Source organism: Lachnellula hyalina (assembly GCF_007821495.1).
Source record: "Lachnellula hyalina strain CBS 185.66 chromosome Unknown contig00009, whole genome shotgun sequence".
In the NCBI taxonomy this organism is placed as follows: Eukaryota; Fungi; Ascomycota; class Leotiomycetes; order Helotiales; family Lachnaceae; genus Lachnellula; species Lachnellula hyalina.
Window position 1 is genome coordinate 323,469 of NW_022157123.1, and position 17,001 is coordinate 340,469.

Below are 17,001 nucleotides of genomic sequence, written 5' to 3' on the forward strand. Positions count from 1 at the left end.
GAAAGTACGCTAGCGGGTTCAAAGCCCGCATCCGGGGAAATCGTTTATTGACATTGACATCACTTCTTTCTCGTGGTATAATAACTCGCAATGAGAAGACCGCCAGTAAGACTATTACCACGGTCTATATATAACCGCAGATATGGCACATCAACAACTCGACTACCGATAATACGCATTTCCAATGGCACTTTCTACCGCCACCACCCCAACTCCAGCCTCGCATCTACAACTCCCAATCCACCCCTCTTCGAGAACCTCAATTTCGAACTTCCGTCTTTTGCTTCCAAGAAAGAATACTGGTCTATTCTCGGCCCTTCGTCTTCTGGAAAGACAACATTTCTACAAATCCTAGGCGGTAAATATTTTTCCATCCCACCTACGGCACGGGCCTATCCATACCTCGAATCAGACGAGATAGAGAAGAAAGACCACCAATTGCGGAACCCAGAACGGGATTTAAGACATGTAGGATTCGATGGGGAACAAGGACTTGGTGGACAGGCGCCGCAGAGCGCGTATCTTAGTGCGAGATATGAATCTCGGAGAGAGGACACCGATTTTAGCGTGCTAGATTACCTGCAAGGAAATACCGAGTTGAACCCTTCCCAGGATATCGGTGGTAAGAAAATAGATATAGCAAGTTTGGAGCGTGTGATTCGAGATTTAAGCCTGGAGGATTTGGTTGACATGCCCGTCTCGAATCTCAGCAATGGTCAGACTCGTCGAGCTAGGATTGCTAGAGCATTGCTGGGGAAGCCGGAAGTTTTGTTACTCGATGAGCCGTTCATGGGACTGGATCCGCCGACGCTGTTGAGTCTGAGTCCTATGTTGCGCGGTTTGGCTGAGGCGAATGCTCCGAGATTGGTATTGTCTCTTAGGCCTCAGGATCCGATTCCGGACTGGATCACCCACCTAGTATATCTCAAAGGCAATTGTCAAGTTGCATTCAAAGGCGCCAAAGCAAAGGTCCTGGAGCAAGTGAAGGATTATGTCGGGGCTGTTAAGAATGGTGATATTGAACCTGATGTTCAAATGCATCTCTATTCCATGCTTGAGGTGGGCCGTTCTCTTACAGAATATGGAGTTATTGATGCCGGCCCGCCTCCAAGTAGTCGTCTCTCTCCTCATCATCACCAAAACCCGTGGAGAGTTATGACGGATGATACTTTTGATATCAAAAGGCTTACGCCTACAGAGCTCCAACGTTACCAAGAAGCAAAAAGAAGATTGGATGAAGACCCGGAGAATGTAAGTAAAGATGATAAAGTAATTCTTGGATCGTCTCCTCGAAAAGCTGCCATGGAGACGGCTACTTTAAGTCGAGATGGTTACTTGCTAAAGGATCTCCAATCACCGGAAATTGGCAGTCCACTCATTGAGATGGAAGGCGCTTCGATTTCTTATGGATCTAAACGTGTGTTGGGCAATTGGAAGCAGGAAGTGGATGGAGAGCTCCGAGACGGTTTGTGGTGGACTGTGAAGCGCGGCGAGAGATGGGGAATCTTTGGACCAAATGGATCTGGGAAAACAACTATCCTCTCGCTGATATGCTCCGACCACCCCCAGACTTATTCTCTCCCTATACGACTATTTGGTCAGTCGCGCCTACCAGAACCAGGCCGGCCTGGAATCTCCATCTTTGACATTCAAGCTCGAATTGGCCATTCGAGCCCCGAAATTCACAATCACATTCCTCGGTCACACACTCTTCGCCAAGTCCTAGAAAACGCATGGTCTGATACTTTCCGAGGAGTTCCTAAACTTGATGCAAGTGCAAGCGACAAAATAGATGCTTGTTTAAGATGGTTTGAACAAGATTTCCGGCCCGGTGTGGATACAAGCCAAGAGTCTGCTGAGGAGGTTCAACTGCTGAAATCTCAGAAAAGCCATCTAGCTTCATCAACAATCAAAGCTCCAGTAGAAGCTGAGGTTGAGTCAAGACCAACTTGGGCAGACGATCTTCTTTTCGGTGGCTTGCCATTCTCCGCACAACGAGTTGCCCTCTTTCTCAGAGCTATCATCAAACAGCCAGATCTTGTCATACTAGACGAGGCTTTCAGTGGTATGGACGATGGGGTGAGAGACCGATGCCTGTTATTTCTTGCCCATGGAGAGGCCAAGATTTTATCTTATGTCACGGCTCACCACTCGGGGTCTCCCAGCATAAAATCTCGGCAACCAAGGTTTGCAGAGTCTGCTATTTCAAAAGCCGGAATGGTCAAGGTAGGCGGGTTGGCGAAAGATCAAGCGTTAATTTGTATTAGCCATGTTCGCGAGGAGATACCCGGGAGCATCCGAGAATGGATATGTCTCCCAGAAGCGAATACTGGTAAGCCTGCCAGGTTTGGAAGGCTGGATGGTCCGATTGAAGGGGACTATAAACGATGGGATGAAATCTGGGGGATGTAAACAGATGAAAGATGCTCGGTGGCTGGCGACTCTATTTCGGCATGATCAGAAATGTATATGGAAACAATTAATCTGTACCAAATGGTTCTGGCCTTGACAAAAGTCAAAATATATAGGGACCCCTTTTCCATTTCCCCCACTGTCCCCAGACCCTTGGCCAAGCGGCTCTGCTCTGCTGTGCCAAGTCGGCAGCTAACCCCCACCCTAATCCTAGCTACTCTACTGCTGACAACAACTTTAAATTCATCTCAATTATATGGCAATGAGGCCAACATCACTACAGCACTCATGATGTGCCCTCCTTACAAGACATCCTCTAAACACATCAATGACTGAACATCGTCAAATCTCTAATTTGTAGCTATGGAATCCCGCCACACCCCAATCCAAGAGCTCTCCCCAGACTCTAGCTCCCGCTCCCCCTCCAATACCCAATTGACGCCTGATACCGACTCAGATGGTTCGGATCTCGAGCTGAGCGAGATGGGCGAAAGCCATAAGTTGCAGCGCCGGTCCAGCGATCCAGAGAAAGTCTGGGATGCGGAGGGCGGGGAGGACGATGATGTGGGGGAAGAGGGGGAATATCCGGATAATAGTGGACGGAGACGCAGAGCTAGTGTCTCGACTGTGCAGTCGTATCAATTGTACACTCCGGATGAGGAACGGGCTGTTGTGCGGAAATTCGATAGGAAACTTGTCTTGTTCGTCGCGTTGCTGTATATGCTTTCATTTCTGGACCGATCAAGTATTTAACCCCCCCCAACCCCCTTTTTCAATCATAGCAGCGAGCTAATAGTTTGGGTATAGATATTGGAAATGCCAAAATTGCTGGCCTGGATATAGATCTAGATCTTGATTCTAATCGATATGAATGGGTTATAACGGCCTTTTATATTGCGTATATCTCTTTTGAGTGGATGTCCATTTTATGGAAGATCGTCCCTGCGCACATCTACATAACAGCCATAGTCCTCTCCTGGGGTCTCATCGCGTCTCTCCAAAGCGTAGCAACCTCTTTCGCCGGCCTTCTCGTGCTACGCATTCTCCTTGGAATAGGAGAGGCAGGCTTCACAGGCATCCCATTCTACCTATCCTTCTTCTTCAAGCGCGAAGAACTAGCCCTCAGAACCGGATTCTTCATCTCCGCCGCTCCCCTAGCGACCTCTTTCGCAAGTACATTGGCATGGGCCATCATCGCCCTCGGAAAACACGGCCCCATCGCTCCCTGGCGCCTCCTCTTCCTCATCGAAGGCTTCCCCAGCGTCCTCGTCGCCGTCATCGCCTGGAACATAATCCCTGACTCGCCCTCCACAGCACCCTACCTCACCGCGCGCGAAAAACGCGTCGCCCGTCTCCGACTCCGGAAATCAAAGTCCTCTCACTCTAAAAAAGAAAGCAAAAACGGCTTGAATGTAAAAGAGATGCTGTCTACGATCACAGATCCCAAAACCTATATAACAGCTGCTATGTTCTTCCTCACGAACCTCGCCTTCTCATCCCTGCCCGTCTTCCTCCCAACCATCATCCACGAAATGGGCCACTCCCCCAAACGCGCCCAAGCACTATCCGCGCCTCCCTACCTAGTCGCCTTCCTCGCCGTCCTCCTAACAGCCCACCTCTCGGACAAACACCGCGCCCGCTCCGCCTTTATAATTTTCCATGCGCTGCTCTCCGCGCTCGGCTATGCGCTGATCTGCATCTCGGGTCGCTACGAGTGGAACAACTGGATCAGGTACGCGGGCGTGTATCCAGCGGCAGTGGGCTTCTTTAGCGTGGTTACGATTGTCATTACGTGGTCGATTAATAATCAGGAGGGCGCGAGTAGACAGGGCGCTGGGTTTGCGGTGTTGCAAGTTATTGGGCAGTGTGGGCCGTTGGTGGGCGTTCGGTTGTATCCGGAGGAGGAGGCGCCGTTTTATGTGCGAGGGATGGGTATTTGTGCGGGGGCTATGGTGGGCGTTGCTGTTCTGGCGGGGGGCTTGAGGGTTTATCTGGGAAGGAGGAATAGGAGGGGTGAGTATGGGAAAATAGGGGATAGAGGGGGGAAGGAGGCGTTTATGTACATGCTTTGATTTCAAGTGAAATGATGGAATGAATGTTTCAACAACTTTAGGAAGGGATTAACGAGAGTGTATTCCAAACTACCATATCATCGGCCCTCGACACGGACAAATCTCCCTCTCACAGCGTCTAGGCGACTTCGGCATATCCTCAAACAACCACCACTCCCCCCTTCTAACCTTCCAACTCCCCACATACCTCTTCAACATCCTATACGCTGACTCCTCTTCCACCTCCGCATCCACATCCCCACAACCCCCCGCCTCCGTCGTCAAAACCACATACCCAAACAACCCGCCCAAATCACCCAACTGTTCAAAAAACCCATGCACAGACGTCTCATGCGTACATTCCCTCCTCAGCCTCCCCTTCCCTTTCCCCATTCCTCTCAACTTATCCAATCCCACCTTCCTCAACCCTAACTCCATCTTCCTCAACGCCATTGACCGTGACCGTTGCTGTTGACGAGGATCAGATTCCAATTTCAAGTTTTTAATACACACGGGACAGTGGAATTGGGCGGCTGAAAACTCCCAGCAGCGCGTGGATGCCGTGGCGCGGATGAGTGTCTTCAGGACATGTAGGGATTCGGGGGATAGGGGACGTGCGAGGGAGGGGGGTTTGGTAAGAAGATTCGGATGGGGATGGGGGCTTTGGTTGAGAGCCAGACTATGGGGGGAGAGTTAGTGGGGGTTAGGAGGAGTTAGTGGGGTTGGGACTGGATGGTCGTGAGGTAGGGGGAGGGGGAGAGAGAAAAGAGAGGGGAACGGTGGATGGTGGGGAGTTTGGTCGAGGATGAATAGGATGGGATGAATGTTTTCAAGTTTTAGATAGATTTGTATGGATATAGCGGGGAATAAAAGAAATAGAAGGTTGGCGCTAGCTTACAGTTGATGGTGTGGCAGATGGCTAGGGCTCGAGGGTTCGGGATGCTGGGTGTAGGATTTTTGGGGGTGACGAGGACGAGGATGAGGACGAGGACGAGGACGAGGTTGCGGGACGACTGGTTTTCTGTAGATGAGGAAGTGAAATGGTCAGTGAGTGATCTGGAATCTGCAAGATTGATGATGAGCAGGAGGGGGAGATCCGAGACGTTGACATACGATGCTGGAGCAGTATCTCGAGGTCGTGGGACGACTGATTTGCTGTAGATAAAAAACAAAAATGGTTAGTGAGCGGTCTGGATTTTAGAAGACTGAGGAGGAGAAGGAGGGAATCCGAGATGATGACTTACAGCGCTGGAGCATTATCTGATGATGATGAGAATCCGACGCCTTCTATGAAGGGGAAGAGTGTGTATATGGAGGGTCTTTTGGGTTTCTTGGAGAAGCAGCGTCTAATGGGAGTCATGTCCGGCTGAGGTAATGATTGGAGATGAATGTCTGTAAGGTATGTATGAAGCATGGCCTGCGTGTAGGATGCTTTGGGCGGTGGTGATAATAACTGAAAGAGAGAAGATGCATGGAACGTTAGTAACGAGTGACTAAGTGACTAATTGACAAATGAATGTTTTTGATAATGGCTATGGGACAAGATGGAGCGCGGTGGAGAGGATTTTGTTTACTTTTCTATTGTCAAATTAGTTGGTGTAGTAAGGGATGGGAAAGAGCGATGGCCTGCTATGTCACATGCCTGAGAATTGCGCAGAGGATTGGGAACTAGTGTTGGTTCTATAGTAATGATATTACGTTAACTGTGTATAAATGAATATCAAAAAGATCTTCCTATCCCTCTTTATGTAATATCAGAGCTCTCAGAAGCGCCTATTTTTGTCCCCTGTTCAGGTCTCGACTCTCGCATCAGGGGGTTCACAACCCCCTCTCCTCTTGCGCGTGCTGCAACAGCTTCTCTGGCTGACAGACATTCAACGTCAAAGTACAAGAACCACTATCAAGAAAATTTCACTTACTCTCTTCAAACGATATCAGAGCTCTCGATAGTGCGGACTTTAGTCTCCTTAGAGCTCGGCTCTTTCACCAAGGGATTCGCCAACTCGATTTCCTCTCTCGCCTGCTTCAGGAGCCTTTCCGGGTTGCAGACATTCAACGCCACAACAGCAATGACCATCAATGCACCATCCAAAGCAATTATGTAGACCTGATGCGTATTCAAGAATCCTCTCCAGCCCTGCAACAGCTCGATGCTGCGATACACACCTCTCGTAATCATACACACGATAGCGAGAACCATGGCCCCGCTAAGCCACCTCAACGGCTTGTTGTCCTTGATGCCCGCAAATCCGCGCACGAAGACGATGCTCATGAGGATGGAATAACTGATCGTTGACGCGAGCTGGAACAGGATCCCGGCTACCATGGTATATGTCCCAGGTCGTGTATCGGTGGCTTTGTGGAACGACTGAGCTGCCAAGCCACCACCAGCTGCTTGCAAGCTCAGAGATACGATATCGATGCCAAGGCAGAGCAAGAGACATAGTTTCGGCGGGAATGGCGAGCTGTGTTTGCCCAAGATCGGGATCATACGGAAGAGGATGATGTAGATTCCTGCAGTCGTGAAAGCGGGAGCTGCAATATGTTATTAGCATATGTTCACATGAAGAGACTGGGCTGGGGAGATATAGCGTACAGAAGATCAGGATCGCAATTTGCATGCTGAAAAGATCAGATGAGTACGAGCACTTCCAAGCAGCTGTTCGTGCGATCCAGCCTAAGCATTCACAACCGGCTCCTAGAACAAAGAGGGAAAGCCACCACTTTCTGTAGCGGATTGCTTGGAATAAATGGGTGCATGCTGAGAGGAAGAATAGGATGAGGAAGACGATTCCTGCGGCGAGGGATGGTCGGTAGCCAAATGGATTGTGTATTTCAGGAGAGTAGGCTTGACAGGAGGGGGTTCCGATAACCATTTTGGAAGAAGGTAGGGTAATTATTGGAGGGATTTATAGCAATGGGATATATGCTTCTTAGATATAGAATACTTAGAAAATAAACCGGATGAACTGTTAAGGAATCCGAATGAAGTATGAAAGAGTAGGATAAGATATACTTATATCTCTCTCCATCTCATACCAACCCACCTGTACTCAGAAGTCGTGACCACATCATCCATCATATTCGCGTCGCTTTAAGCCGCTGCCGATTCGTCTCTCACGTATTCATGCATGTATCTACACGCCATGTCCCGGCCATACGGCCGTTGTAGAGATTCTAAGAAGGATAGAGCCAAGTCTTGTCAGCGTCCGCATTCTATCGCATTCGCTTGCGCGGCGAATCACGATGCGCGAATCCTATGCTATGAACTTTCGCAGCGGAAAACACATTCGCTTAATGAACGGATGTAAGAGTGGGAGTGGAACTTGAGGCAGAGAGCATTCTTCCGCACCTTGATCTGTGAGGGGAGGCGGTCGTAACTTCATTTAAGAGGATGCAGATAACATAGCCACCTTCTGGATATCTATCTACGGATCTACGGATATGGAATTTCTGGAATTGCCAGTTGAGTACGAGCATGAGCATATAAGAAACATCTTTCGTCACCCGCACTGGAGGTACGGTATCTCCAAGAACCGAAGTTTGGTCCTCAATGTTAGCTGTAATATTCAGGTCTAAGTCTATGATCGAATAAGGTGGTCCGCTGAGTTTGCAGTCTGATCTGAGGCCTTTGGAAAGACTTATCTTATGCTGGAGAAAGCCTGCTCCTTGTATGAATAACCTTTCTAGAAATAGAAAGCAGTCTTTCACTTCTGGAGAAGTAACCTATACTATACACTTGCTTTAATAATAGACCCTTTGGCCTTCTACTTCCCTTGCTAAATACTCAAATACTTGAAGCAAATATAAAGATATCTATTTTTAGCAACTCTGTCCAAAATGTGGGGTTTCCAACAACGTGCTTTTTCCTAACACTACCCTAACACGGATTCTCACTTCTTTTTATTACCTGTTGCTTGAATCCAAATTAAAAGTTCTTTGAAGAAACGTTATTAGTGTACTGTCGTGAATAGTTGAAAGAGCTAGAACAATCTCATAACCCCTAGAACATGTCCCTTGCCAAGCCATAACCGAAATTATCCATGTCCTCAATCACATTCGGATTCAATTGCATGTTTCTGACAAGCACATGGCTCCTGGGTTGTATCAAGTTACCTCTGGACGGATAATTGGAATCGGCACCATGGTTACCACAGCCGCCTCCAATCGCGACCCCAGGTTGCACATCAAGGACACGGTGATACAACAAAAAGGCTTAGTTTGCTATCCCAGCACATCGCATTACAAAGAAAAGCTGTAACATTTAACAGGCTAGGTTCATCCCAGTATTGAAAACCGTTGTTGCCTGTCGCCGGACCCATGTCAGTCTTGCTGGTATCCATCTTCAATGGGATGGGGACGCAAGGGCGTTTTAATTCCAGGTTCCGTCCTGTTGGAAACTTTTGTTGCAAATAGTAAACCTTCCAGGTTGTCCAGAGCTTGAAATCACCTTGCCTCAAAATACGGACGCAAGGGCGCCGGCTCCTTTTTTCCAAGTTTTCGTCCTGTTTATTGAGCTTTTGTTGCAAGTCGTCAAATCATCCAGGTTGCGGTACTTCAAGTTTACCGTGTTCACTAAACTTTTGTTCATTTCATAAACCTTCCAGGTTTTTAAGATGGCTAGTTTGCTTGCAGTCTTATTCTTGCCGTGCGGACCTAGTCTCGCGGTAGACCGAAAACCGCCGAGCGTGATACTAGGCCTTGGTGCAGCTCTTTGTATCATGAAACTGTCAGTCAGCTTTGCGAGACTGTCATGACAATGCGTGACACTACCCCTTATCTCTGGGATTGGTCCAAATCGCGCATAACCTGTCACTTTTTCTTGGTGGCCGGTATGTCCCTACCTAGCTTGGTTGTTTTGGGATTCTGCCTTGAGGTTTCGTTGCATATCGAATCGCCGAGTCTGGGCTCATGGAAAAGAAATTTTATTCTTTCTTGTTAGGTTACGCTTAACATGGTACGTTCTAATCAAGGCTAGGTAAGTGCAACCAATCTTCAGCGTCTAAACCTGGATTTCACGGCCTGCCTTGCTTTGATAAGGCATGGGGTGTGAAGTTAATTTACTGATTTATATTGCATGTTGGAATTTATGTAGATGTCTAGCAGTTCATAGCTAATATTATTGTGTGGCATAACGATATCTACTTGGATGTCTCCAAACCACGGAAGAGGAAAGCACGACTCACCTTCACTAGTCCTTCCCAGCCACCGAGCTTCGGAACCATAGGAAGCTCTAATGAAACTGCGATTTATCTATTGCAATTCGAACTTTACTACGAAGGTTTGCTGGAACAGCAAGACATCCTCCTTTCTTCCATCCAATGTTGGCCAGCCCAGTCACCCTGATCCGCGGATTGGCTTCAGTCCCAATCGAGGAAGGCTCCTTAGACATAGGAACCAGTTTCGAGACCACGCCTATGACTCATACACGCAGCCAATAACCTACGTCGGACATGGTGGAGATGAATGGGAACTTTCATCTTTTGGACTTTCCGGGTTTTTTTGCTGCAAATCGCACCACCCCCTGTCACTTTTTAGTGTACCTGTTGGTTTTCTAGTGTACCAAGCAATATTTATGTTCCATAGGTACCCAAATCATCCTATTCTCATCCTATTGCACATCGCTTCCCGCTGTCCGAGCATCTGGCCAGAGTAGAGCCATGTCAATCCACAAGAACTGTGGAAGAAAAAAGTTAGAACAGATCCGGAATCCATGGTTTACCGTCCTTCCTTCCCCAAAAACGGCACTTCCAAACCTTCGTGGGGTAGACAGGTGCTAGCTGTGGCTTTGTGCTCGGCCCAGTCATTTAGGGCGGATTCTGTTTTACCTTGTATGCGTTACACTAAGCAGTTGTTGGACCACATGGAGTTTCGTTGCATTTCGCATACCCCCTGTCACAAAAACTAGTTCTCCTAGTCGTGCATGGCAGCATAGGTAGTTAGGCACTACCTAGGCGTTTATGGGGGCCTGGATTTATTGGTATGATATTTGTATTCACAAATTTATTGTTACACACGCCATAGCCCACCGTTCAGTCCTCCAGTCCTCTGCCCTAATTCCAGCCCTACATATCATCTTCAGGAGGCACACAACTTGTTTCCATTGTTTTGTTTGTCAATTCAGGAGCATATATAGGGTCTGCATACCTAGCATATCGTCAGTACAACCGACATGGTAGATTCGAGGCAACAACTTCCACAACTAAATACCTTACCCCGGCGAAATCGAAAACAAAATGTCTAGTCGAGCCTCCTTCCCCAAAGTAGCAGTCAAATCCGACTTCGACGCAGCATTATCATTTACACTTCGGTTAATTCGCCCTATATTATCTCACCCCTCCCTTTTCAAAGTGCTCTACTTTTTATACTAACATTATGAATTTGTGATTAATACTATCCCTCAGTGTAATCTCTTCATTGTAAATTGTAATTATAGTCTTAGTGAAATCTATATCTACGTCCAAGATCTATTATCCAGTTGTAGTTACGGTATTCAAGTATCCCTATAGTCTACATAGTTGCAATCGTAATATAATCATTCCCTGAAAGTGGCTTTCAAATATGCCAAACTCACACTCTTAACCCCCAAGCCCTCCTTACTCCTCTCAAAAGTCCACAACTCCTCCACCTCAAGCCCCTCCAAATACTCAAACGTCCTTCTATAATTCGTCCCCACCTGCTCAATCCCATGACTATCATCACTCAGCGTAAAACGCCCCCCCATCCCCATAAACGCCTCACAAACCGCCCTCCCCGGATACGGCTCCTGCAACCCCTTCCTCAACCCCGCACTATTAATCTCCAACAACCCCCCCTGCTCAACCACCACCCTCAAATTCCTCACAACCTTCTCCCAGACCCCCGGAAGCGAGCGCAGTGATATATTAGGCGTAGCGCACATAAGCCGAATCAGATCAAAATGCGCCACGACCTTCGGCCTCAGCGCCAGCAACATTTCAAACTGGCTGTCAAAATAGGCCTCGAAGCACTTCTCATCGCTGCCGCCTGATGCAGCGACTGCTTGCGCATAGAAAGAGGTGTCGTAGTCGATGGGGTGCCCGTGCACGTGATGTACGGAGCCGAGCACGAAGTCGATGGCTGGGTTGGAGGAGAGGGAGGTGATGAGAGGCCCGTAGGAGGGCCGGATCCATTCCCCTTCGAATCCGATGAGGATGTGCAGCTGGGAGGTGTATTTTGAGCGGAGGCGGAGGGCTTCGGTGATGTAGGCGTTGTGGTTGGAGTATGTGGGGTCGATGGTGTCGCCGGCTGCTATCTGGTTGGTAGGGTTAGGAAGTGTTTTTTTGGGGAGTTTGAATGATAATGGAAGATGCAGATGTAGGTATTTACTTCTTCGGGGTATAGATCTTCTTCGGAATTGCGGGGCATGTGTTCTGTGAGTGCGAAAGTCTGCATTCCTTTTGCGATGGCAGTGAGGATTATATCTTCTAAGCAGTCTTTAGCGTGCCCGGGACAAAATTGCCCAGAGTGGGAATGCATAGAGAAAGCCATGTTTATGTTAAAAAAGTACAAGAATGAGTGTAGAGATGTCGTTGAATAGGTACCCAAGCAGTTGTGCTACCTCAGGTTAAAAAAGCCCGCTGCATTCCGCCCCACTCTCGCTTGACATCCTTAGAATAAAAGAAAAGTCTACGTATTTAACTCCTATAGATAAGGTGAGCAGAAAGTAAAGGATTTACTCATACTGCCTAAAAGTCTAGTCTGCACGCATGTGGTGGGCTCGCTTATTGATTCTCGGGATTCAAAAAGAAAAAGGGAAACCAAAAAAAGAAGTTTGCTGCGAGCACCAAGGGACTCGAACCCTCAACCTCAGTCTTACAGCGTTTCCGCAGTAGGAGGACCGCGCGCTACCATTGCGCCAAGCACCCTTTGAGATCATGTTTTTCATGATCTTTGGCATCAACTTTGATAGCTTTTGCACTAAATCTGCTTATTTCGCCATATACGTAGTTTAAAAGTTAACCGAGAAGTTGTTAATCCGGGCCCGTTCACCTTATTAGTCATCCCTTAGTATACTTTACCCGATGATGAGTCATTCGACTGTACTCACCAGCAGATTTCTTTCACTTCCTTCCTAACAATAAAGTTGTATTTATTTACTAGAGGCTTGCATGTTGCGAAAACACTTCTACGGCTTATTTAATACAGCTTGGAGATGTGATTTGAAGAATTGGATTTCATTGGAACATGACTATCTTTCGTGGTCGTCCACCAGGTCCTTTGTACTTTGCATTTCAAGTCATTGAATGTGGATGCTGAGCCGATTTTCAGTTTCCTTCGAGTATAGAGAAGTCTCAAAGTTGGGTGCGCCGGAACTGGTTCGGGTGACAAAGATCCGGTTGTATTTCAATTTATTAAGCTTACTTCCTACGATGTCTATATCTCTTGTCCTTACGTAAGACCGATGAGGTCTTTGCCTTATGCTAAGCTATCACTTTTCCTCACTCCACCTTCCATTGTCCATTTTCGACACAGAATCATAGGAGAATCTGTTGATTGTGAAGTATCGCCTTGGCAGAATGTGGGCAGATGCAATAAGTGAGATCACGGCCTCATACGGCTTTAATGGAAATGTTAAAAGTATCTCCATTCTGTTTCAGTGAGCGGAACACGGTCCGTCAATAGCCTTTCCTCTTTGAATATATATGGATTCATTGCCGTGATTCACAAGAGGTAGCACGGTCCATTCACACGAATCCTCTGGGATTTGCCGACGCTGCGATATGGTCTTCAAACCATGGCTCTTGCAACTTCCACATTGGCTTGTACATTACATGAAAACCTGCAGTCATTTATCAAGCACATAGTATCGCCCTAACAATCCCTCATTGCGATGGATAAGTCCTCGAATATCCGCCCTAAAAAGATTTTAAGGAGAAATGCTGCGTCCACGTCTGTCTCGGCAACCCGTGCCGACCCAATTGAGTCTCCCTCAACCAAAGTCTCACATCCAGTAGTCCAATCTCCCTGGTCAGAGGCAAGCTCATGGACAACCGCTTTACCTACGACAAATCCTTGGTCAGCCCTTCCATCAGCAAATGTCCGTGGCACACTTTCGTTGGACTCTAAATCCTTGTCAAGTACGGTCGTTGCTTCATCTCAAGGTACGATATGATCCTCAAGGACGAACTTACAGTCGCATACTTACCCTGACAGACATCCATATACCCACTACCTTCCCCAAATTCATGGATCTTCCTCCTAAACTCCAAACCAAGATCATCCAGTTCGCGTGGGCAGCACTAAAACAATCGAACCACCAAAATGAAGTCCATCCTTGCGACTTCGAACTCGGCCGCATGGGAGTCGTCTGCCCTTCCACGCCATCTTTCAATAACTTTCGCCGTAGCTTCAAGTGCAGCAAGCTTTTATCTCTGGTGGAACAAGTTATATTCCACAGGTCGACACTGTTAGTCCGGGTAGAGCTTGCGAGAGACAGCTACTCGACCTTGCCAGTGGGTTATATCCCATCTGTGTTGGTAACCCTCAACAAGGTATGTCTGTTGCAAAACTCATTATTGAAAATTCATACCTTGGCTCTTTGAACCTAACGCTATCATCCCAGGAACCCATCCTCAAGGAGAACGTCGCTGCACTCGTCCTGGATATTTCCTGCTCCAAAAGCGGCAGGGTTTCCCGGGTCGACGCACTCCAACAGCCCTTCCCTGAACGAGCCCTAGAAGATCACGGCAGTAACCAGAACAACGCCTTGCGTCGCCGCGACGAAATCGACCTCCTCACTTCCCGCATCGTCCACGACTTCCCCAACCGCAACCATTTGTACGTTAAGCTGAATGTAGACTTCTTGTCCTACGATGACCTCCTCCATCTCTTTAGGATTTTCAGCTCCACCGATAGCAAATTCACCTTGAGGGAGACCGGTACAATTCATGGAGCCCCTACGACTTGGCCACGTTGGTCCACCATTCAGGAGTTCAACAAGGCGTATAGCCCGGTCTCGAAGAATGCGGCGAGGAACGCGGGCCAGAATTGGCTTATCCATACTCATCCTACGCACTCGGTGGAGTGGAGACCATGGGCTGAAAGAAGGATTGATGGCGAGATGTTGTGGTCGAGAACGGCTGTGTGGGAAGGTGTTGGAATGGACACACCAAGTGAACTTCCGTTTGATTATGAATAATTCGACATGTTGTCCGCCGTCGCATGACTTGTGGTTGTTCAGGTGGAAAGTGTAGCATTGTTTTAGATGGCAGAGCATAGGTGGATGTGGTTTCTTTGGGCTTTCAGGCCGAGTCACATCTTTTCTTGATTCCTTTCTTGGATATCACACACAGAAGAATCTATAATAATGACCCTATTTTGCCCTTCATCGGTATGTGATAGATGAGTATAATGGCCCTGGCAGAATGTTGGAAGGATTGTGGAGACTTTGATTTACCGTCCCGCATAAAGAAACAAAGAAATTATTTTCACTTTTCTCGGATCCATTCAGCGTTCTCTTGAATCCCTTTATAACATTTACAATTGCTCGACGAATGCGTCGATCCAGTGAACAAAGAACCCATCCGCATTTCTAAAAACCTTTCTCATTTCCAATTCTGCTCAAGTCTCTCTGTATCTCAACCCAATCCCCATCCACAATCTAACCAAACATCAACACTACAAAATGGATCCCTACGAAATGGACCCTTCCCAACTCGCCTCTGAGCTTGGTATCGACGATGTCCCCGACGTCGGCGACAAAACCTTCGACCATAAAGAGGACAAAGCCACGCATCAAACCGATGAGCCCAAGAAAGCACGCAACGAAGGCAGAAAAGCACCTTGGAAAGTGGGGCTCGTAGCTACGGAGTTGAGTGTAGAGGAGGAGGAGAAGAAGTATGAAGAGTTTCTGAAGAAGGAGCATACGCAGGCTGTGGCTAGTGTTAACGAGGGAGGGACGGAGATTAGGATTGTTAGTTTTGACAGGGAGGGCAAGGTTCGTGTACTTCCTTTCCTCTTGGCAAGGAGAATATGTGTTCTGATTGTTGTGGTGATAGGAGATTACCGTCGTTCTTGACAACAGTTTCGGCGAGGACACTGCTCTGCTTGCAAACTTGGTTTGTCCACCGCTATGATGCTGGCTCCTGGTTTTATGAAGGAGAGCTAACAACACACAGCCTGAAGATCTGAAATGCCGCACTGCAATACTCATCCTCGAGAAACAAGAACTGATTAAGTCGGCGCAGCACCTAATGGTGGAAGCCCACGCCATCTCTGAGTTGCGAGAAGTGAATCCCGATGCGGAGGGCTTCCGTCGTCGAACTATCCTAGCTGAGATGTTTGCGTTTCAGCTGGGGCTGCGGAGCAGGAGGTGGGATATCAAGAATAAAGCACTCGATGAGGATATCGAAAACCCTAAGCCGAAGAAGGAACGTGCGAAGGGGGAACGTGTAAAGGGGGATGGGAAGGGAAAACCGAGTGCTAGGCTGGGTAAATATGATGTTCTTCAAGGGAAAGGAAGGAAGGGTAAAGAAGGCAAGACCGATAGGTTTGGGAAACTTGATGCTGGGAGAGTGGCGAAAAATGTTGATAGAAGGGGGAAGAAAGATGGCAGGCCTAGGCAGGAGGGGAAGCCTGGGAGGGACGCAGGCGCCGCGGCAGGTGGAGATATTCTGCAATATTAATTGGGTACTGAGTTGCGGGCAGGCAGGTGGGAAATGATGCTATTTCGTGTTTTGTGAGCTAGGTGTAGACTCTATTTATAATCTCTTAGTCGTTTGCAAGTCTGAATTCTGGGCCATTGTAAGAAATATCGAGAAATTGCTATACAGCGACGAATCATTTGGAAACAACGGGTAATAATTACCTAGGTATTTTAAAACAAGCTCGATGCTGAAATTTATCACAATATGGGCTTTCTTCCAGTTTTTGGTGAAAGGTGGCAGTTTCCTGTTTTGGCGGCAGACCTCGCTTCCATAAAGGGGGGAGTTGCGATGCTGAACCTTTCACTTCAATTTCAACCGACCTGAAACGCGTAAACCAACTATCACCTAACACAGGGAGCGGCAAAGATGAGATTAAAAAAGAAGAAGCGCGAGAAGGCGCTATTGCTGTCATTGACGCAAAATCTCAAACGAATGATCCAGAGCGGTAATACGATCACGATCAATGAGCAAGTCATCGGTGTAAGTAGCCATTGACCCCCGTGGTACTGAAAATGCTGACCCCAAAATGCAACATCCTCGATCACCAATGCTGCTCAGATGCCCGAAGATGTCAAGGTAGCTTTAGTATTTATACTAATATCGGCAATTAGAGTTTCTACTATAGGCGAAGCTATTGCTTAACCCTATATTAGACTTATAAGAAATCCTTCTAGGTACCTTTACGGAGTAAGCTAATAAGTTGCGGGGAAACCTCGGCTCGGCTCGGGCAGATTAGGATTAGATAAGGCAAAAGTTAAGCGAGATCCCACAACCCCTCACTTCTACTCCTCGAGCTTGACCTCCTTTCTACTCCCAAAACATGCATTTAAAACATACAAATACTGTAGAAAGATGCCACAAGCAGCAAAAAG

The 17,001-nt window shown here is 47.6% G+C and overlaps 3 protein-coding genes and 1 non-coding gene across 4 annotated transcripts; 1 reads left to right on the forward strand and 3 right to left on the reverse strand.

Annotated features, from left to right (window-relative positions):
• Positions 1–90: 90 nt before the first annotated feature.
• On the forward strand, positions 91–4,484 carry LHYA1_G000739 (putative transporter; the record flags this gene model as incomplete). The annotated part of the gene is made up of 3 exons (XM_031145730.1): positions 91–2,332; positions 2,774–3,157; positions 3,220–4,484. 3 exons carry the CDS (start codon positions 91–93, stop codon positions 4,482–4,484), a joined length of 3,891 nt encoding a protein of 1,296 aa, XP_031009044.1.
• Positions 4,485–6,387: 1,903 nt separating this feature from the next.
• Positions 6,388–7,339, reverse strand: RSB1_3 (Sphingoid long-chain base transporter; the record flags this gene model as incomplete). Its single annotated transcript, XM_031145731.1, has 2 exons — positions 6,388–6,998; positions 7,060–7,339. The coding sequence occupies 2 exons, from the start codon at positions 7,337–7,339 to the stop codon at positions 6,388–6,390; spliced, it is 891 nt and encodes a 296-aa protein (XP_031008981.1).
• A 3,659-nt stretch (positions 7,340–10,998) lies between these two features.
• LHYA1_G000741 (putative histidinol-phosphatase) lies at positions 10,999–11,972 on the reverse strand (the record flags this gene model as incomplete). Its single annotated transcript, XM_031145732.1, has 2 exons — positions 10,999–11,736; positions 11,811–11,972. The coding sequence occupies 2 exons, from the start codon at positions 11,970–11,972 to the stop codon at positions 10,999–11,001; spliced, it is 900 nt and encodes a 299-aa protein (XP_031008980.1).
• Positions 11,973–12,261: 289 nt separating this feature from the next.
• On the reverse strand, positions 12,262–12,349 carry LHYA1_G000742. The gene has a single exon. It is a non-coding gene; the product is annotated as a tRNA-Arg (tRNA).
• Positions 12,350–17,001: the final 4,652 nt, after the last annotated feature.